Genomic DNA, 23,369 nt, shown 5'->3' with positions numbered 1-23,369 from the left:
GGCCAGTGTCACAGATAATGAGGGTAGTTTAATGGCAGTCCCAGACCAGGTCCACTGGATCTGCTGAATGGATAGTAGAAAACTACAGGCCTAAAATGAGAGTGGCTAGAGACAGCACTAGGGGAGCTACTCATGACAGATTGTCTTAGGCTCAGAATTTTGGGGGAGAAGAGCTAAGATAGAGGCCTGAGGACAAAGAGAGGTAGTGAGCCCTGACTTGAGGCTTTGATGGCAGTTGATACCTGTTTGTGCTGGCCTAGGCTATCCTCTGCTTGAGCCAAGGCTTCCGAACAGCCCACAGACAGACTACAATGCATCCTTGTATCTGGATCACCACCACAAACTGTTACTATACTTGTGACTATAGGTTTTAGTCATGCTTTGTTATCCTTGCCTACTATTTTAGTTACATTATAGTACATTGGTAACAAATGCACAGTCATGCTATTAATGGAATGTACAACAGTTATAGTACCCATGCATACCTATTAACTCTTGCCTTATTGTAGGCCACTTTGGGACTGCCCTAATGAACCCCCATGCACACTATTACTGACTCCCCATGCACATCCCTATCTAACCCTAACTCCGACATTCTACTTACTCCATGTGGGTAAAATCCTCCTCTTTTGAAGGCATGTTGTACCATGCGCCACACCAGTTTGTTCCTCCAGAGATTCCGCTGGACACCAGCGATGGGGAAGAGTTCCCTCTCATACTCCACAACCAGGTATACCAGGTGGATGACATCCCTGGTGGTGAAGATAGGCTGCCTGGCTTGTGACAACATTTTCTCTGTTCAGGCCCCTGAAGAACCAAATGTTCTGTACTTGCAGCAGTGTGCACGTGATTATGCACAGCACACACAAACTTGCGCCTTTTAGTGCAAAAGCATGCACAAATGTATGCAAACGTGTTCGCACAACTGGCACCTTTAAGTTATGCGTATTTTGTATCATGTGCATGTATTTGCACTCAGAATACAAAATACATGCATATATGGGCGTGCACAATTCTTTGAAAGTTAGCTTCTAATATGTACATAAGCTCTAGTGCATAGGCTCAATGGTAGTACACACATTTATTTATTTTATTTATTTGTGTGCTTTTATATACCAAAGTTTGGAGCAAGCCTTCACTCCATGAAGTGACATGATGATTAGCACAACTTTGAAATTGTGAGCACTGCAGTAGCAGTTTTCAAGACTAATGGCTTTTATATTTTCTTTTGATAGAATTTTCTGTATTTTGTTTTTTAAATAATGCTTATGAAATGTGGATAGACAGTAGCTAAAGTTAAGCTTTGCTGATTTGCACTATTTCTCACAAAATTGAAACATTTGCTAATTAAAGTCTGTTGTGTGTATGCTATTATGTTTTCCTTAAATATGCACATGAGTTTCAGAAAATAGTATAGCATTTTAAAAGAAAATATATACTGTTGTTACTGTACTGATATGGTGAATTGTCTTAATATTAAAATCATAAAATTACTAAATTTTTATAAACATCCACACAGTACTTATAATTAAAGAAAAGTCATATTTTTAACACAATCATTTAGAAGGTTATTTTCATCCATTTCCCCTCCTCCTCATGCATAGATCTACAAGCCAATTTTCAAAGAGAAACTCCCCACTGAGTTTACTTCTGAGCCCAACATCACCCCTGCTCTGCCCTGGTGGGGGGAGGTAGGTATTTTCAAAGGGCTTTTTTTCCACGGGTAAACACTCATTTACCTTGGAAATCCCTTTGAAAATTGCCTCTTAATATGCATACATACATTTTGAAGCTTTTTATAGAATTGTCTTCCTATTTTTATATTTTTTTAGATGTGTTGATCAGGAACTGAAATCATTTGCAGTTGGCATCTTTACATTGGTAATAAGAACCCTTGGTAAGAGAATCTACTCATGTTTTTATATTTATTTGATTTTATGATGGTCTTGATTCACCCAAATTTGGAACTTTGAAAAACATATGACTTATTTAGTTAGCAAATACAGATCTGTAAAGCTAAGCAATAGCTCTTCGTTAGCTGAATTCAAACTGATTAATCCGCCTTTTAGGTTTTAGAGGGGACACTTCTCTCTAATATGCAATATAGTTTATATCTCTCCAAAAATACACAATGAGTTGGTTGTAAGGCCCCTGTGATAGACTTGACTGGGCAGTGGACCTTACCTGTACTGAATCTGTCTAACAGGAACCAATCTCATTGGCTAGCTCAAAGCCAGTAAGTTTATCACTGTGGTCTAGCACAAGGAACAAGGTGGTTTCCTGTGACTTCCATTGCTTGACCCAAAGGATATCTGCAGATAGATCCTGGTCAGGGAGGTTGCGCCATACAGGGTGTCATGAGGAAAGAAGGGCTTAGGTAGATTAAACAAATTATTGTAGAGAAGTAGGTAAAGTGCAGCACAAATGGTTTCAATCAGCTTGTCAACAAATAAACACTAAAATATAGTATATTATTAGATTAAAATACTTCACCAATTAAACCAAAAGTTACTGAATGAAAATAAGAAGCTTGGTCTTAATCATAAACAGACTAAGGGGTAGATTTTATAAATTTGCGCCCGCGCGTACTTTTGTTCGCGCAACAGGCGCAAACAAGAGTACGCGGGATTTTAATAGATACGCCTGTAGCTGCGCGTATCCATTAAAATCCGGGGTCAGCGCGCACAAGGCTGCCCAAAATCGGCAGCTTGCACGCACCGAGCCTCACAGCCTGCCTCCGTTCCCTCCGAGGCTGCTCTGACATCGGAGCAGCCTCGAAGAGAATTTTCCTTCCGCCTCCCCCCACCTTCCCCTCCCTTCCCCTACCTAACTCACCCCCCCAGCCCTATCTACACCCCACCTCTTGTTGTATACCTGCCCGAAGCAGGCGTAACTTGCTTGAAGAGAGCTTTTATAAAGGCCCTAAGGACCAAGTTAAGATCCCATTGTGGGGATCCCATTGTGGGAAAATTGGTCTCAAGGATGACCTAATACATTTTGTCCCCCTCAAAAAGCAAACCATATCCAGGGGCATGGCAATCTTGATGCAGCCCCAGAAACATTATATGGCTGCCACCTGGATTCTCAACAACTTGAGGTCTAGGCTCTTGCCCAGGTCCTTCTGTAAGAACTAAAGAATTAGTGATATATCTGCCTTCTAATGAGAAATTTCCTTCTCCTGACAGGCTGCCTCAAATAATCTCTAGACTCTGATATACGCTAATGAGATCAAGGTCTTGCATGCCTTCAGCATTGTGGCCAGTAATACTTGCGAGTATTCTCTGTTTCACAGACCCTCTCAAGAATCATTCCATATGTCAAAACCTAGCTCGAGCTACCTTCTGCATTGGGCTCTATCCTTATTTCTTCACTTTAAACCACTGTCGGGTGGGTGGCTTTGCAAGGTGAGCTGCTCTTCTTTCTCAACCTTTCCATGTCTATGGTCTGGGTGAGGTTCTCTAGGGGCCCTGAGCATTTGCATTAGGAGAAATCCAGAAACTTTTAATTCCATCTCTCTCTTTTCTCCTTAGTCAGGTTGCCCTCTATGGGATTCTGCTGTATCTTGTTTGTGCTATGCTCACTGGGTATCTTACCATTTCTTCTATCTTTTTTTCCATGATCCATCAATCTTGGTAGTGTTGTCCCTGCCTGATTGGGTTGGATTTTGGGGTTAGTCACTCCCTGTCGGGTTGGTTTAAGTCTGTCCAGGTTCCTTACCACTTTGGCTTTGCTAAATATGTCTGAATGGCTAAGGGCCATCCAGTCCTTAGGGCAATCTTTTATTCTGATTCTCTGAAAGACAGTATTTTGCTGATCTCGGGCAAGCTCTTTTCTCTAATGCTGTTGTGCCTGCATAAGTCAGACCTTAGTGCATAGTGGGGTCTCCTCATGACACCTGTGCTTTCTGCCTGATCTTGGTATAAGCCAAGTAAGCTTGCCTCTTCTTGATCCTTCCAACTAAAATAAATACCCCTTCCTCAGGAATGGAACTGGAACAACTACTTCCAAACCCTCTAAGCTTTTCAGGGACACTTCTTTGCAATGTGCTTTCTGAAGGAAAACCAAAAGCATTCTTAAAGTTAGGGCCATTCCCTTGGATGTGTACCACTTTAAATTGGCATTTGGGACCCCTGGTCCTCTTATAGGTCCCTTCCATCTACCACTGAGGCACATGACTGCTGATTAGCCCTTGTAGCAAAGGGGGCCTGTATTGTATCATTGGACAGCGTGGATGTTACTTGCAGGTGTAGGCAGATCTATCCTCGGTCTCTTGGCTCTGCAGAATGACTGAATCTTCTTCTTGATGCTTGTAAGGTTGCCACTCTTGGTTCCTTGCCTTTATGCTGGAATTTCAATGCTTCCATCTGAGTCCTTGCATGTTCATCCAGACTCTATCCTTTAGCAGCCTTTGTGGTTTAGTTTCCCCAGGTCTTTTACCAGCTTCTCTAACTCATCACCAAATAGGAGTCCCCCCTTAAAGGGGAGCTTACACACCTTGGATACCGAGCCAACCACCCAATTATGGAGCCACAGCAATCTCCTGGTTGCCACCTCAAAGGCAATTGAACTTTATGATAACCCAATCAGGTCATACAATATATCCACCAGAAAGGCAACTGCTGACTCCAAGTGGGCCATTTCCTGACTCTTTGGTAAATGTTGAACCTAGTGTAGATCAGCCTGGGCTACGTAGCCCCCACAAACTGATGCTTGGATTGCCATGTCCATGTAGTGAAGGCTTGCTTTAGGATTGCCTCTGCTTTCCTATCCAGGGGGCCCTTTAAGGCCGAACCTCGCTCTACCGAGATGGTGGTTTTATGCACCACTGCAGAGACCAGTGCATCCACAATTGGGATCTGCAGTAGTCTATTCATCTCATCCACTGAAAGGAAATATAGTTTCCCATGACCTTACCACCCTTCAGTTTGCCCTGGGAGGAGTCCCACTCAGACAGTACTATCCTCCTCATTGTCTCATGCAAGGGAAAGGTCTTTAAGAGCTTTCTAACACATTGTAGGATGGAGTTCCACTCCATTAGGTCCTCCACCTTGCCACTTGATATCTTTAAGGCTGTCTGCATGATAGTGATAAATACTAAAAGTTCTTCCTTTTGAAACAGCTGGACCACCAGGAAAAACTCTTCTTCCCCTGAGGAGCACCTCCCCTCTTTCCAAGAACTGGGGGGATGCATTGTGTATGGATTCATCCTCAGAATCCAGTGTAGTGAGTATCTCAGGGGAAGCCTTCTGCCTTCGCACCTTATGAGGGCACTTAGTGGCTCCTATATTGCCCCTCAATGATGTATAGTCCAGGGATTTTGCCCCATGATAGAATTAGGCTTCTGCATGGTACAGAATACCTGGTGCATTACCAGCACAAAGTCCAGGGAAAATCCATTAGGTTAAGCCCTATCATGTGCGTGCAGGATCCTGTTCTGGGTCTAGTCCCCTAATGCCTTGGGCCACCTCTGTGTCCACTTCCAACCAAGGGACTATTGTGGCTACTTGCCCTGAGGCAAGATCCTCTTCCTTCCCTAAGGCCAGGGGATCAACATCCATTACCCAGGTAGCCCCCCTTCCAAGGCATTCTCTCTGCATATGATGGGCTATTGCAGAACCCTTCTCGAGGTTCCACCTCCAATCCACCATCACACAATGGGTAGAAGGAGCTGGCCATGCTGGGAACTTTCCTAGTGCAATGAGAACTACATCTGCAGCCTTTAAGCATGCTTGCTATTGAGCTCCCCTGACCTTGGAGAAAAAGCAACACCGGACTCAGCTTCTTTACTTTTGGCCTGTGACACTGCCACAAAAAAGCTTCACATAAGCCTCTTATACCCTGAATTCAGAGCATGGCTCAAGTTCCCTCCTGTGGTGGCAAATATTTTTTGTGCCTTGGTGCTTGCACTGCCACATGGACCTGACTGAGAGTCGTATATGGCCTATGCCCTTCTCCTCCTGATGTTGTCCTCAGGAGCTGAAGACACATAGTGGGCTACCGAACGCAGCTGTGCAAAGGCTGCAAAGCACTCTTTCTCTCTTGCTGAGGCAAAGGGTCATTTTTTTTGCTCAGCTTTATTTCTCCCCAGGACCTGACCAGCAGAAGCTTATAGAAAGTATGTGAGGAGGGAGCGAGGGCTGCTAGAGAGAGAGGGAGTACTTGAGGGATGGAAGAACGATACCAATGGCAACAGGAAAAAACGTTCTGGAATGACTAGGTTCCTCTGGACCCACCTTTCCATCAGAAGAGGAGTCCTCCTTGGGCAGGGGTCAGGAACCTTTTTGGCTGAGAGAGCCATAAACACCACATATTTTAAAATGTAATTCCATGAGAGCCATACAATATGTTTAAAACTAAATACAAGTAAATGTGTGCATTTTATGTAAGATCACACTTTTAAAGTACAATAAGTCTCTGAAAATATTACACCAGGCCTTAAGACACCAATACATCTCCTATTAGGAAAACGGACCAAGTCAGGCTGCTATAGAGTCCTACACAGAAACTACATGCCAGCAGAAAACCTCACCTGAATCACATGTGCTGACCCTCACCTAACATAGAATAAAGAGACCAAAACGCATAACTAGAAGCATGCAGAAAAAACTGAATTGGAAACTGCAACAAGCCAGAGTCTCTGTATGCAGTGTAACAAAGGAAAAAAGAAACATCACCCATCCTTATAAAACAAATCAAGAAATATAAAATCATCAGCAGTAAAACTGTACTAACAAAAAGAACATATTTCAAAACAGCTGATGAGTGGAATATCCAATAATTAAAAACTCATATAAAACATTTCCAGATACCAACAAAATATTTCAAAATAGCAGACACAAAGACCCAGTAATGAAAAATAATAAGGATACAAAACATTTTTTGCTCTGCATACCTGGGAACGTTTGATATCCAGGTGTCCTGAGATTGTTCTGAATTAGTAGGAGGAGGGGTGGTTTGCTTGGAACTTTCTCCTCTCTCAGTCACATACCAGCGCTCTCTCTCACACTGGCTCTCAATTACACACCTATACACACATGCTCTCAGTCACTCACATATACACATGCTTTTTCTCTTTCACTTATATAGGCTCTTAATTACACATTTACACACATGCTGTCTATCTTTTCACGCTTACACACACACACAGGCTTTCAATCACATAAATACATGCTGTCTCTCTCTCACACACAGACTCTCATTCACAGGCTTATAAACATGTCCTCTCTTTCTCTCATTTACACACAGGCTTTCAGTCACATAAATACATGCTGTCTCTCTCTCACACACAGACTCTCATTCACAGGCTTATAAACATGTCCTCTCTTTCTCTCATTTACACACAGGCTCTCAATCACATACTCACATGCTCCCTCACCTAAATCAGCTCTCAATCACACACAGACACACATGGTCTCTCTCTCTCATTTAAACACAGGCTCTCAATCACATACTCACATGCTCCATCACCTAAACCAGCTCTCAATCACACACAGACACACATGCTCTCTCTTACTTATACACACAGGCTCTTAATCATACATACACATGATTTCTCTCACACAAAGGATCTCAATCATACACACATACTCTTTCACACAAACAGGTTTTCAATCACAAACTTACACATACAGGTTCCCAATCGTAAACTTACATTCATGCTCTCTCTCTCACAGGCAGGCTCTCAATCACAGACATACACTCTTTCACATATACAGGCTCTCAATCATTCACATACATGCAATCTCTCACTCACACACACAGGATCTCAAACACACATGCTTGCTCGCTCATTCACTCTCTCTCTCCCCCACCCCCACCCCGGGAACACGCGGCAGCAGCAGCCTCCTCCCAACGCTAACCTCCTTCATTTTCAGCCCTCGTGGAGGAGGAGTCCCATCGGCTGCGGTTGAAGCTCTTCTTTATTTTCCTCCGAGCCGCGCTGCACAGTCTTCTTTTCGTCGGACCGACGCTGACCACACTAGTGTGGTCTCTTCTTGCCGCACACACACCGGATGCTTACCACTTCCGCTTCCGGGCCGCGGGGGGGGGGGGGGGGGGGGGGGCGGGGGGCGGGAAGAAGAGAACATGCCGGTGCCGCTGACTCCAGCTATTCTGCCGCGTTCCGCCCGGGCTAACAGCATTTTAAGCCCGGGCGGAGGAGGACCGGGGAGCAGCTGGGTCAGCGGGGGACTGGAAAGTGTGGCGACACACTGATTTAGATTTGTCTGCGAGCCAGGTGCAGCCATCAAAAGAGCCATATCTGGCTCGCGAGCCATGGGTTCCCGACCCCTGTCCTAGGGGGATCAACAGTCCCTCAGGAACAGTGATCCTATTGTCAGAGGCAACTCTGGGAGTCAGCTACACTGGGAAAATCAACCTCTAGAGATTGTTGCCCCAGGAGCTTGAAACTCCAAACCGGGGTTGCACCCTGACTCTGGTATGCTTAATTAAGTCCATGTTCCCTTGTCCACAGCTTACTGGAGACAGAGATTACTGGCAGGGACCTTTGACTCCTCCTCCCTTTATGCAAAGAGTGAAGTCATAAAGGGGGTGTTACCTTTGTTGTTAGCAGCTGAGGAAGGAGGAAATCCCAAGGGTAATGGACTGGTCTAGCAGGAGAAGAAGGAAGCAACTCGTACTATGAATTCCCACTCAAACATACTAAAAAAGCAGTGTCCCTGCGTGAAACTCAAATTTCTCAATCCACTGGGAACATTGAGAGGAGAAGATCATCTTGCTGGTGGGTGAAGATGATCGGTAAGTATTGCTTCGGGAAATCTTAGGACTTAAAAAAAAAGTTTGGGGAGAAGTGAAATAGCTGGGTTTATTCTTTAGAGTTTGTGTGTGTCTGAAATAATAAGCAAGCCAGAGGAAGTTAATTTTAGTGTCTGTATTTCCCTCCCTGCCACACTCACATAGTTCATCCTTTGATTTATAGGCAAAAGACACGTTCTCATTAAAAAGCAATGAGGCTCTTATCTAAATCAAACTATTGCATCAGCCCTTATTTTGAGTTTAATCATCCCCTTGTAGGTCACTACCAGATTACTAGTGAATACTCCAATAAATTTAAAGGACTCTAATTGTACGCATTCCTACTCCCATAGCAATCTAAACTTAACTAGGAACTCAACAAAATTAAAATGAAGGCAGCAGCAGGAGTGTAAGTCGGACGTGGAGGAGTCAGCCAAGATGGCGGCAAGCTACTAGCGGCAGCGCTGAGCTGATCTTGATTTCCTCAATTCTTTTGAAAACAAATACCAAAAATGCCTCCAAAATGCAAAGGCCAAGTAAAGGTATTTCCCTCCATACCACCAACTCTGCCAGGACAGCGTACAATCCTGGAGATTGCCACGGCTTACCAGAAAATGGGGGAAGCTAACCCCGCTGATGGAATGACATCGGGAGCGTCGTTCGTATCTGGGGATATCTCTCTTAGCACCCCAAACCTGCAGAATCCAGTGGCCCCAGGACCTCTAAACCTTACTGCAGTGATGACGATCCTGGAAGCGGTACCAAAGAGTCCTGAACAATGATCGGAGGCAGTCGTGGCAGTGAGATGAGGCTCTGAAACACTGGTGGAGCCTGAAAACCTGGAAGCACCAGGAGCAGCAGCTCTGATTCCACTTGGCCCTGAGGGGAGTGGTGAGTTACCTCATTTCGAGGAAACTGTGGGTCGAAATGTGGCGGAAGATCTTCAAGGGCAGCTGGGGGACCTGGTGAACAAGGATTTTGGAAAACCTGATATGGTAACTCTTGGTTTCCTGTGGAAACTGGTTGCCTCTTATGGCCCTATGTTTCAAGGCCTAACAAGGGAGTTGAACTTGATGTCTGTGAAATTGGATAAGGTGTCCCAAGAACATGATGATATATTGCAAGAGAACACTAACAAGATTTCTGTTTTACAACAGGAGGTTAAGTCGATGCAGAACATTTGCAATATGTCAGTTCAAGATAAACTGGTGGTGAACAGAAAAGTAGAATGTTTAGAAAATAGATTGAGAAGGCTTAATATAAGAATTTTGAACTTCCCTAAGGTTATAGGGGAACAGCCTTTTGTAACACTGAGAAGTGTTGGAAGTGTTAAAAATTCCAAGTGATAAATTACAATCTGTAAATAAAGCCTATTTTCTGCCATATAATAGACCTAATGAGAGGAATGTACCACAGTTTGACTTAAATAATTTAACAGAATTCTTGGAATCTTCAGCCGAAATAGTTGAGAGAGCAACTTTACTAGTTTCTTTGGTAATAGAATCAGATGAGAGTTTGGTGATGAAATTCTATTTTCAACATATGGGAGAAAATCTTTTGGGACAACGCGTCCAAATATTCCCAGACTTATTGAAAGCAACGCAAGAGAGGAGGAAAGCCTTTCTTTCTATGAGACAGGAATCCAACCTATTGGGGGCAAAGTTTCTCCTCAGATACCCATGTAAATGTGTCGTTACTTATAATAAAGATACTTATATATTTAATGCCCCAGAACAACTAAGGGTATTCCTAGACTCAAGGAAGAGGGTAATACTAACATCCTCCCCTATAGAGGATCAAGTAGGTCTATACTAAATGGTGGTAATTTGCATAGCTTGTTAAGCATAAGTTTAAATTTAAAAATTTCTATTGAGACTCCCTTTTATTTTCCTTCTCCTCCCTTCTAAAATAAGATTGTGGTCTAATTATATTATTTTTCCTTTGATATGGATGTAAAAATTCAGAATATAAAATTGTTTCTGTATTTCTGTTGCAAAGTATTCTTTGTAAATTATGTAAAACTGCATAAACAAATAATAAAAAGAAAAATGAAGGCAGCAGTCCAGCAGCAGGAAGGGGACCTTCCAATCTTTTGCATCGAGTGTCACATAAATGATTTTTTACCTGCTGGTGAGAGGTGTGCACTTGGTGCTATACTAGGGTACCTGGTGCACCCGGAATGCACCCAGTGCAAAATGGCAAACCTGGAGAAGCTAAGGCAGACAGAGAGGTATATATTTGAGACCTTCAGGGACATACTAGTCAAGTCCCAACTCCAGTCTGGCAGCCTTGATGCTGCATTAGATCAGGAAGGTCTCCTGATAGGAGAGCATTGAACTGGTGAAAAAGGAAGTGATCCTGTAGCAAAGACCTGCTTTCATACCGAGGACGAGTCTCTCAGGGCTACTCCCAGGACAGAATGATTAGGTCAGCCATCATAGTTGGTGATTTGATTATTAGAAATGTAGATAGCTGGGTGACTGGGTGGACTTGAGGACCGCCTGGCAACTTGCCTGCCAGATGCAAAGGTGTCTGACCTCACCTAGATAGGATTTTATTTTTATAATAACTAGTAGGGTCTTGGTTACCCAACACCTCTCCACCCCCCCAAGAGTGAAAGAAAAAAATAGGGTCCCAAGCCCCCTTCCCACCCCCCAGAACCTTAAATGCAAGAAAGGAATTCCACTTTGGGGCCAGGAGCTTCTTCGCACCCGGCCTGATCTTGCTTCAATTCATTGCTCCCTTAGTCCTCTTACCCTTTCCCAGCCTTGCCGCCTATCTCTTTGCCAATAATCCTGTCTCCTTTCTATCTTACTTCCAGCCTCCTGCCCCATATCCTCTACCTAATTTCTTCTTGTCTCTGATTTGCCTTTTTTTCTTTCTTTTTCTATTTTAGCCACCTTCTTTTCTCCCTCATGATGAGTATTGCACCAGCTGAGACTATCACAGGGTTGTTCATCAAAGTTCATTAGGTATATAAAATATGTTCAGGATTTTTTTTTTTTTTTAATACTTACTAATTCTTTTATTGCAGCTGGAATTCCAGCTCCAATTTATTTGGAGCACTGATAGATAAGACATGCTTGAAATGGGGAAGAAAAAGCTGTGGAGGTCGAGGTGCCTGTAGGATATATGATGCTACGCCATATAGGTAAGATGAAATTCAAAAACAGAGAAACTGATAGATCACAAAGGCTGCCGTGCCCATCTTGATACAATATTTCAGAGCATACGGAGGGGGGGGGGGGGGGGGGGGGGGGGCGTAATGGGGAATTGGATTCAAACAACAACCAATGAGGGCCCTGACTTTTACGGTCTGGGAAACTGATAAGCATGGGAGTTACCTACAAGGCGCAGCAAATATTATCATAAGCTTGCTGGGCAGACTGGGTGGACTATTTGGTCCTTTTCTGCCATCAATTCTATGTTTCTATATTCCTATGTAAACTTTACCCTCACATCCTCGTATGTAAGGTACTATGAGGTCAATTTTCAAAAGGCACTCATTGTTTCCCAGTGCTGCCTAAAGTTTGGGCATTTAAACTTATGGACATTTTCAGCTGAACTTAGATACCAAGTTTTCATCTGAAAATTTCCCTAAATTTAGGCTTGCAATTCATTAACCTAGATTTAGATCCCTGAGCAGGTTTATTTATTAACAAGCCGATGTAGAAAGGTGGTTCAGCTAAACACCTTACTGCGTGCATTTCAACTCACGTTTTCTGTGGGCAAACATACTGCTGATGCAGCAAGGAGTTTTGCGCACAGAAAACGCGTGTTTCCAAATAGGAGTACTGCTTAGCATGGAAATCCCATGCAAACGAGGGCATTAGGAATTACCCCCTGATGTAGAGAGACTGCATCTGGATAGCGTGCCTTTTTAGAACTGGAAACTTAATCCCTGGTTAGAGCTGGAGTTTAGTTTCCACCGCTAGGAAATAAATAGTTAAAAATTAGTTTCAAAGTTAAAAAAAAAAAAAAAAAAAAAAGTCTGACACTCTCTGGGTAAGTGCTAGCAGCTGCCCCACTTCCCTGGAAACAAGGGGCAGATTTTCAAAGGGGTACGCGCATAAGATACGCGCGTACCCCCCGAAAACCTGCCCCAAGCTCCCCCTGTGCGCGCCAAGCCTATGTTGCTTAGGCTGCCGGCGCGTGCAAAGCCCCGAGACGCGCGTAAGTCCCGGGGCTTTCCTGGGAGGGGCGTGTCGGGGGCGTGTCGCAGCGGGCGCATCATCAGGGGCGTTCTGGGGGCGGGGACGTGGTTCCGGCCCGGGGGCATGGTCGTGGCCTCCGGACCAGAACATGGCGCGCCGGCAGCCGGCCCGGCAGGCATAACTTTTGAGATAAAGGTAGGGGGGGAATTAGTTAGGGCCAGGGGTGGGTTAGGTAGGGGAAGAGAGGGGAAGGTGGGGGGAGGCGGAGGGAATGGAGGCAGGCTGCGTGGCTCGGCACGCAGGCTGCCGATTTTGCGCAGCCTTGTGCGCGCCGACCCCGTATTTTAAAAGATATGTGCGTATCTATTAAAATCCGGCGAACTCTTGTTTACGCCGGGTGCATGAACAAAAGTACGCGCGGGTGTACTTTTTAAAAATCTGCCCCTAAGTGAATTATGCAGGGAATTGGCAGCAGCAGCTGGTACTTACTTGCATAAGTACTAACTCGTCCATCTATCTGGCAGTGGGAAGCAGCAGCCAGATAGCCATATAATTACTGATTTATGCATCTATCTGGCATGGTTCATTGCTACTTAGCTGGATAAAGTACTTATCCGGCTAAGAAGCAGCGATCTAGGCATCATAGTGGATGATATTTTGAAATCGTCGGCTCAGTGTGCTGCACCAGTAAAAAAAAAAAAACACAGAATGTTAGGAATTATTAGGAAGGGAATGGTTAATAAAATGGAAAATGTCATTATGCCTCTATATTGCTCCATGGTGAGACCACACCTTGAATACTGTGTACAATTCTGGTTGCCGCATCTCAAAAAAGATAAGGTTGCGATGGAGAAAGTACAGAGAAGGGCAACCAAAATGATAAAGGGGATGGAACAGCTCCCCTATGAGGAAAGACTGAAGAGGTTAGGGCTGTTCAGCTTGGAGAAGAGACAGCTGAGGGGGGATATGATAGAGGTCTTTAAGATCATGAGAGGTCTTAATCGAGTAGATGTGAATCAGTTATTTACACTTTCAGAAAATAGAATGACTAGGAGCATTCCATGAAATTAGCAAGTAGCACATTTAAGACTAATTAGAGAAAATTCTTTTTCATTCAATGCAAAATTAAGCTCTGGAATTTGTTGCCAGAGGATGTGGTTAGTGCAGTTAGTGTAGCTGGGTTCAAAAAAGTTTGGATAAGTTCTTGGAGGAGAAGTCCTTTAACTGCTATTAATCAAGTTGACTTAGGGAATAGCTACTGCTATTAATTGCATCAGTAGCATGGGATCTTCTTGGTGTTTGGGTACTTGCCAGGTTCTTGTGGCCTGGTTTGTCCTCTGTTGGAAACAGGATGCTGGGCTTGAAGGACCCTTGGTCTGACCCAGCATGGCAATTTCTTATGTTCTTAATTGTTCATGCTGAATATTTCACACTAAAAATGAAACTGCAACTCTAGAGCTATAAGAAACTGGGTTTTTTGTGTCATATTTGCATGTAACCATGAATTTGCATGGTTTAACACACATAAGAAATGCCATACTGGGTCAGACCAAGGGTCTATCAAGCCCAATATCCTGTTTCTAACAGTGGCCAATCCAAATCACATGTACCTGACAAGAATCCAGACATTAGTAGATAACAAGCTACTATTGCTTATTAATTACTGTCATAGCAGTTTATGGATTTAACCTCCAGGAACTTATCCAAACCTTTTTTAAACCCAGTAACACTAACTGCTGAAACTATATCCCCTGGCAATAAATTCCAGAGTTTAACTATGTGCTGAGTAAAAAAGAATTTTCTTCGATTCGTTTTAAATGAGCTATTTGCTAACTTCATGGAGTTCCCCCTAGTCCTTCTATTATCTGAGAGAGTAAAAAATAGATTTACATTAACTTGTTCAAGTCCTTTCTTGATTTTGCAATCTTCTATCATATCCCCCCCTCAGTTGTCTGTTCTCCAAACTGAACAGCCCTAACTTATTTAATCTTTCCTCATAGGGCAGCTGGTCCATGCCCTAAATTATTTTGGTCACCCTTCTCTGCACTTTCTCCAGTGCAGCTATATCCACATTATCACCAAAACTTCAAGGCCACACCTACACTGCTGAAAATCTTTAAAAATGCATAGTCATGACTTCCTAGTGTATCATAGATGTGAGCCCTTGGGCTGTGGTGTGATTGATGCATTGGAGGACTCGCTATTACTGGCACAGGAGCTAGAACTTCACCTATACCAGCCCTATTACCCACAGGTTGAGCTCTTGGGTTCCAGGGGCTGGCAGAGTTTAGGCAAATGTCCTATAACGCACTGTCAGATGAAGTCAGGTTACAGGCAGTGATCAGGGCTGGTGGCGAGCAAGGCTATCAGCGTCCAGGCCTAGGTCAGGGCAGGCAACGAACAAACAGTATCCAGGTCCAAGCAAGGGTCAGGACAGGCAGGAATCCAGAAGAGTAGTCCGTATCCGTAGCAGAGGTCAGACTGGGAATCAGGCTAAGACAGTCAAGGCAAAATAGAACACTAAGGACTTGAATAAGGCAGGGTGGACAGGGCAAGGGCAATGTCTGGGAACTCTGTCAAATGAAAAACCAAATCAAATAAATCTCACAGATGATATAAAGAGACTTGCAATTTGGAAGTAAAGTATGACTTCCCTTGCAACATGAACTCTCACTTATAAATAACTTTAACCTTTAAATATTCTTTCTTAACTTACATAGATCTGTTTCCTCCATTCCTATCTTTCCTATGTATCTCCCTTTTCAACTGCAGGAGAGAGGCAGAGAACCATGGAACACAATGATGGCTGGCTGGCCATCTCAGAGTTTTAATAGGGGGCCACTTTATCAATAGTAGATGACAATAAAGTGGACAAAGAATCCACCACTATCATAGAAGAAGTATCAATGAGCTGGTCTTTCAGTGAATCCCACTTCTTGGCAAATTTATCAATATCAATTTCTCCTCTAACCTGCCAATTGATATCACAGGTTAACTGAGCCCGGGAAGCAGGTATCAGCTTAAATCTAAAAGATATTAGAAAGTGATCTGACCTAGCCTCAATTAGGCATAATTCAGCAAAAATATTATCCTTAATTAAAACACTGGGCAGCAAGAGCAGGTCCAGAATATGGACTGGCCACTGAATAGAAAAAGCAATTATCTGAGAGAGGCCTATCATGGCAATTGCTGACAAACATTCCTTAACCACTGCCCTCTTTATTTTGTCAACTGGACTATTAAAATCTCCTCCTAAAAATAACAGAGGGAATTGCAAATATAAAGAAGCTGCAAACTCAGGTTCTTATGGCCTGGATTGGCCACTGTTGGAAACAGGATGCTGGGTTTGAAGGACCCTTGGTCTGACCCAGTGTGGCATGTTCTTATGCTCTTATCCAAGCTAGCCCTTTGTAGACCTGGAGGCCAATAAACCATCCCATATGCCCATAACCACAAGTAAATTCTCCCCTCCGAACCCCATTTATGAGGGGAGATTTTCATAGCTAGTTCAGACTGAAAGATGAACATAACCTCCCCCCGACTCCCAACAGCCCACCTTAAAATGATGAAAATATGAATAGGCCAAAGGGCTCATTTGAACAAAAGCATCCGATTCAGTGTGCCATGTTTCAGTAATGAAAAATAAATCCATATTCTTATCTAAAATCAAAGCCAGAATCACCTCTGCCTTATTAACAGAACAAACATTGATATACATAATATACAGGGGATCTGGGCCACAGACCGTCCCCACCCTGCTCTACTCAATCCCGTACCATAATGTTTCCCATTCCAGCCCCTACTCCAAAGCACGGGTATAGACCCAGACATTATAAGCCACAATAGACACAGTACTGCAGCCCCTATCTAACTCACATAAAGACTTTAATGGTTCAGTAAAAGGGCTAGCAAAGGGTCAGGCACTTTTCTTGTGGCCCATCGCCAGCGGTCCACCGGCAGCATGGCCTTCTTTAAAAGCTGTAAGTTGCACAAGGATGACATGGTCGCTGCATGGGCAGGACTGGCTGGCCCCCAGGACACCTCACGTCCCTTTTTGCAGGAATTACAGCAGCGAACAGATAAAGTGCAGAAAGCTTAAAGTGCACAATGCTAGCAGCAAAAGTTGCTCTATTCTGGTAGTGGGGCCTTCTTTAAAGGCTGTAGGTTGCACAAGGATGATGTGGGTGGGGCTGGCTGGTTGGTCCCTAGTACACCTCACGTCCTCTCTGCAGGAATTGCAGCAACGAATAGGTGTAGGGAACCTTTGGTTTCCCTCACTATCAGGAATATTACTAAATTGCTGGAGATTTGAGCTTTACTCCCCCATGTGGGAACTGCAAATGGTGTGATCTAGATGTTTATCATCCTCAAGCACAATAATCCTCATGGATGAGTGTTGACCATGAATTCCCACTTCTGTAGTTCTTCCTATACCTCCTGCAGAAAGGAGATACTATGGAGCACACACATGCACTTGCTCTATCATCAAACACACCTTTGAAGTGTTAGAGTTGCTTCTGGTGTCTGGACAAAACAGGATTCACAGGAAATGCCTTGCAGCATCAGCCAGAGAAAGATTCTTATATTCGTTGGCTCATGGGAGGGCCCTGTGAGCCAAGTCACTCACACACCCCCCCTCCCCCGATGAGACTGGACTCATTCCACAGTTAGCACACAGCCTCCTGCTCTGAATGCCATCCAGCATGGCCCGAGACACTACCAGCCATTGCTCCTGCCACCTCCCCTTAAGCACGCACATTATATAGGCCCCGCAGCGGGAAACGCTGAGTGGTGCTCTCCAATGACATCAGGCCGACCGGCCTATTTAAGCAAGGGTCTCGCAGCATTACCTCGCCTCAGCAATGGGTCTCCTGTCTTAACAGTGTGTGTTACTTTTGAGTTCCTGGTAACTGCACTCACCTCTGGCTTCCTCTGACACCGCCGACACTTCCAGGCCATGGACCATGAGGCTTCCGAAGGTGAACGCACATACTGTGTGATACCTCTTGAAGGCCCCGCTGTGGGAATCCCCTCAGCAGGAGCCTCCTGATGACATCATGCAACTGGGTATTTAAACCCAGCCACAACTGCTCTTCTTTGCCTCAGCAATGGGTCCCTTATATTAAGGTGGTGCCTCATCCAGTCTTCCAACTTTGTCTCGTCCAGTCTTGCCTCACTTCTCCTTATCTTGTTCCTGCTCCTGCCCCGACTTTGTTGCCTCACCTTGTCTCCCTGCCGTGTATTTGTCCTTGTCCTCAAAGTCTTGTCTTGCCTTGTTGTGTCCATTTTGTCCTGTATTGTTCCTTCATCTCTTGTCTGTCTTGGCCTGTCTCTCCAATTCTGAACTCAGCTTTGGACTTAGACCTATCCCTTGCTTGCCCCTGGACCTAACCTTAATCTTAAACCATGACTACATCTTATATGCCACCTGCCCCGACTCTTGGCCTGTTTCTGGACTCTGTTCTAGTTCCCTCGAACCATCTAAGTCCTGCCGGCCAGCAGAACCCAAGAGCTCAACCCACAGGGGAGGCGGCTGGTACAGGTGAAACTCCAGCCTGGCCTGCTTCAAGGTGTGTTCTCCAGCTGATGGCATAGGTCTCATAGGCTCACCCACAAGGCAGCATCATCTACACCATAGCACTAGGGTCTCATGCTCATGCCACTCCTTACAGATTGCTGAGGCCATGAGCTTGGCAAACGCATTTCCAGTTCCGGTCTTTGCCAGATTGGTCTCCCAAGTGCAGGAGCAAAAAGGTCAACTGAATTCCCTGGCTGGTCTCCTGCAAGGTTTCATCCAGCAAGTCCAGCAGCAACTTGACCATGTGACTGGTTTACTTCAGGCTCTGGCTGAACAATTGGATGCCATGTAAGCCCAACTCCAGCTCCAGCACCAGCTCTGGTGAATCCTCCACCTGTACCCATTTGGAAATTGGAATTCATAATTCAGCTTCCACCACCTCCCAGATATAGTGGTGATCCCAATAGATGCAGAGGGATCCTCATTGTATGCAAAAATGCATTTTGAACTTCAGGGAGCTTGTTTTTCTTCAGACCGTGTCAAGGTAACATATTTACTCTCCATATTGAATGGCCCTGCCCTTGCTTGGGCCTCTCCCTTGTGGGAATGAGATGATCCTCTCCTTGGAAGCTTGGACAACTTTGTGTGACAGTTTCATCTTGTTTCATCTTATTTTTTGATAAGCCCAGTTGAGTCTCATCCACAGCCACAGAATTACTCCATATTCACCAAGGTACTCTCATCATGGGCGATTATGCAATAGAGTTTCATACTTTGGCCTCTGAGCTTGTCTGGGGAGAGGATAGCCAAACAGTCATCTTCTGACAAGGACTAGCTGGGAGAATAAAAGATGAGTTGGCAGGCCGAGATCTTCCCTCCTCTTTAGAAGCTGTCATTGCCCAGGCTATCCACGTAGACTTTAAATTCCAGGAAAGAATAGTTGGTTGGAATGTTGGCCTGTTATATTTTTATTAGTTTGTCTGTTGATGTTTGCATTGATGTTATTCTTTCATAACTGTTTTATTTTTCTATGAATCCCGCCTTGAATTGTGGAAATAAATATTTTTAAATAAATATCAAAACCTGCCTAATAAACACTAGTTATTCATTTACCAAATAATCTCTGGAAAATTCATTGCACTGATCGCAGGCTTTTTAATCTCATTCTCTCAACCATTTCAAGATTGCGAGTACATACATACCTTTTGGATGAGTAAATGGATAAACATCTCTAGGCTATAATAACACTCTAAACTGGCCACCAGCAATTTCTTTTTAATAATGGATGATGATCATAAACCCATCAATGGTTGCAGAGTAATAAAACCTCCTTCCCATTCCTGAGCATCACCTGTCTGACAGGGTCAGCTCCTGTTAACCTGAGAAACAAGAAACCTATGGGGCAGATTTTAAATGTTACGCGCGCATGTTATAAAATCTGGGCTCGGCCCGCGCAAGAGGGTGCCCACTTGTGCACCTTGCATGCGCCGAGCCCAAGGGGAGCCCCAATGGCTTTCCCCGTTCCATCCAAGGCCGCTCCAAAATCGGAGCGGCCTCAGAGTGAACTTTTTTTTGATCCCCCCACCTTTCCCTCCCTTCCCCTATCTAACCCACACCCCAGCCCTAACTAAATCCCCCCCCCCATCTTTTTTTCAGGAGTTACGCCTGCCCAAGGTAGGCATAACTTGCGTGTGCCAGCGCGCCATGCCCCGGCACAGGCCGCTATGCCGGAGCACTCGGGAACGCCCCCGGACCCGCCCCCCGGACCATCCCCCAGACCGCCCATTTTGGAAAGCCCCGGGACATGCGCGCACCACTGAGCCTATGCAAAATAGGCTTGGCGCGCGCAGGGGTAGGTTTTCGGGGGTTACGCATGTAACCCTTTGAAAAATCTACCCCTATGGTTTTCCAGGGCACAATGCTAATAATCATATTGGTCCTGCAGAAAACTCAAATCTTTGTTCGCTGTGAAATCTCTTTTCAAGTCAATTTAATAACAAACAAATGTGGTGATAGTACATGAGCTTTGCAGATAACATAGGTCCCTTCAGATGTATCTCACAACTTTTAATTATTTTTATCTTTGTCTAATAAGTGTCTCAATCTACCCACAAAAAAAACAAAAAACCTCAAGACATACCTTCAGTATAGATGTGGCCAATGTGGTCAAGGCTAGAAATTTATCTGAGTTTAAAAATGATTTGAATAAAGTTTCTAAAGGACAGGTAAGTTTATGATTATTTAGCCAGACAGCATTATGTGTCTCCATCTCCTATTTCTGGGTGTCAGCAACATGGAATGGACTTTCCATGCAGAGCTTAGTGGACCATTAGTCTGACCCAACTTGGCACTTCCTATATTCTTAAAACTAGCAACTGAGCTACTGCACCAGCCGATTCCAGTTCTTTCACTTACAAATAAGGCAAAATAACATCAATATGAAAAAGTTGTGCCATTAGTATGCAAAATATATCATTAAACAGGTGGCAATTTTCAAAACTGTGTGGGTAGGTACAAAGTCCATGGATATTTTACCATGGATTTTGTACCTGTTCTCAAAGGGAAAGTATGAACATATTTTATCTTTGAAAACTGCACTTAGTATCCACAGAGATTTGCACCTGTTTTTTTCTGTGAGTACTCTTTCTGGCCAAAACAATACATGTAGTTTCAAATGGAAAACTGCATGCATCACTGTCAACTAGGCCTAACTCCACCTTGGAAGCAGCTCCACAAAAATTCCACTTAAATATTACCCAGGCAAATGACTTTTGAAAATTGCCCTCCCCATGACCTAATTTGCATTTTGATAACCCATACAGATTATATTGCCTTCCATAACATTGTAATAAAATATGAAATTTTCTTTTATAGGACCACCTTCTTTGGACTAATTGCGGGATTACGTATACCTTCCTTTATCTTATACATTCTGTTAATTATTATGGCAAAGAAGAAGTTTCAAGAAGATTCCAAAGCAACAGAGAATGTAGGACAAGAAAACAAGGTCACAAATAGAAAAGATGATTCTAAAGGCAATGAAGATTTTATATGTTCTGAAGAAGAAAAGGAAACATGTATTTAGACATAAAGATCCATATTTTATAATCTAAATGAGATCTTTCTGAAGCAGTATTTCAAAATGATAAGCTGATTCTGCAAAGAATAAAAAAAAAATAACAATATGACAAAGGGAAATATACTATAGTTCTGAAAATACTTTGGTCATATTTTGGTTATAAATACAAGCATTATTACTATATTCAAACTGCAGTTTGCTGTAAGTTGCTTAGACTCATGGCAAAAAGATATGGAATCTATGGAAAATATTTTTATTGAGTTTAAACAAAATAAGTACCATTTATAATAAATGTCAATAATTAACAATAAATCTTTGATGTGCATCACAAGTGTATTTTTTGAACCAAACATCAATGATTATTAGAAAATTCCTTTGAACTACACATACTTTTATACAAACCTCACCCACCAAAATGATAAAGGGGCTGGAACAATTCCCCTACGAAGAAGGGCTAAAGAGATTAGGACTCTTCAGCTTGGAGAAGAAGTGGCTGAGGGGGAGATATGATAGAAGTCTATAAAATGAGTGGAATGGAACGAGTAAACAATAATCAGTTTATTCTTTTGAAAAATATAAAGACCAGGGGACACACAATGAAGTTACTAGGTAATACATTTAAAACTAATAAGATAAAATATTTTTTTATTCAACACATAATTAAGCTCCGGAATTCGTTGCCAGAGGGTGAGGTGAAAGGTATTAGTGTAGCTGCATTTAAAAAAGGTTTGAACAAGTTCCTGGATAAAAGTTCATTTGCCATTATTAAGGTAGAGTTGCAGAAATCCACTGCTTATTCTAGGGATAAGCAACTTGGAATCTATCTACCCCTTGGGATCCTGTCAGGTGCTTATCCTGGATTGGCCACTGTTGGAAACAGGATACTGGGTTTGCTGGACCTTTGGTATGACCCAGTATGGCAAGTCTTATGTTCTTATACTCTCTTAATTCATTTCTTGAAACTGTGTAAAGGAGAAAGGAATTTAAAAAAAATAGGGATATGAATTCATATTGATCCAAATGGAGAAACATAACAAATGAGTCCATTTTCAGGATAGTTTGGGTCAATTAAACCAAATGACAGATCTCTGAAAATATCTGAATCCTTTTTGGCTCATTTGGTTCAGTCCTATTAAAGTCTGTAGGGGAAGTAAAGCAATACATTTTTTAGACTTGAAACCAAACAGAACAAAGCTGACTGGAAATGGGACAAGAAAAGAGCAGGATCGATCATTTTTCAATATTTTTTCAATTAGCTTATCCCAGCAGCTGCATGTCATGACTTTGTCATTTTATTTAGGAGAAAATAAAACAAAAAACACTTTGAGCTTCCCATTTTTTCTCAGTCATTCCTGTTATACCTCAGAGACTGAAGACAGAGATTCTAATGATCTTTGCTTCAAAATTTAGAGTGAAAGAAAATATTAGGGGAAAAAAGATAATTTTCAGGTATTTAAGTAATAATGTGTTCCTCTCTATAATTAGATTATCGATTGTTACAGTAGAGTGCTGTTAGAACATCTAACCTAAAACACTGGTAAACAAATTTCTGGAGATATCCAAATATACAGGAGGAGCAGAGCAGCACTCCAAATATTAATATACAGTCCACAGGGAGTGCAAAGAGGATACAGGTCCAATGGTTTTATCATCAAAAGGTTTATTTTAAACGTTCAAGTAGGCCACTCCTATTTTCATAACATGCACAAGTAAATGACTGCTTCAGGGTCCCCCGACACGGACCCCGTGTTTCGCCCGAAGGCTGCGTCGGGAGGGACAATCTATAAATTTAACAATGGCTAGAAGAAAACAACAAAATATAAGTGTTAAAAGTGATGGACCAATTTAAGGGTACAGAGTATAT

At 43.2% G+C, this 23,369-nt stretch overlaps 1 protein-coding gene across 1 annotated transcript in view; it reads left to right on the top strand.

Moving 5' to 3' along the window:
• Positions 1-21,817, top strand: part of LOC115099303 (solute carrier organic anion transporter family member 1C1-like) — a 196,033-nt gene extending 174,216 nt beyond the window's left edge. The window contains 4 exon segments of the mRNA XM_029616871.1: positions 1,833-1,897; positions 11,789-11,809; positions 11,812-11,905; positions 21,301-21,817. Of these exon segments, the coding sequence (XP_029472731.1) occupies positions 1,833-1,897; positions 11,789-11,809; positions 11,812-11,905; positions 21,301-21,511 (391 nt within the window). The 3' untranslated portion in view covers positions 21,512-21,817.
• The last annotated feature ends 1,552 nt before the right edge of the window (positions 21,818-23,369 follow it).

This window comes from Rhinatrema bivittatum, chromosome 9 (assembly GCF_901001135.1).
Source record: "Rhinatrema bivittatum chromosome 9, aRhiBiv1.1, whole genome shotgun sequence".
Classification (NCBI taxonomy): Eukaryota; Metazoa; Chordata; class Amphibia; order Gymnophiona; family Rhinatrematidae; genus Rhinatrema; species Rhinatrema bivittatum.
Note: the sequence above shows the minus strand (reverse complement) of the source record. Positions and strands in the feature narration are given on the sequence as shown.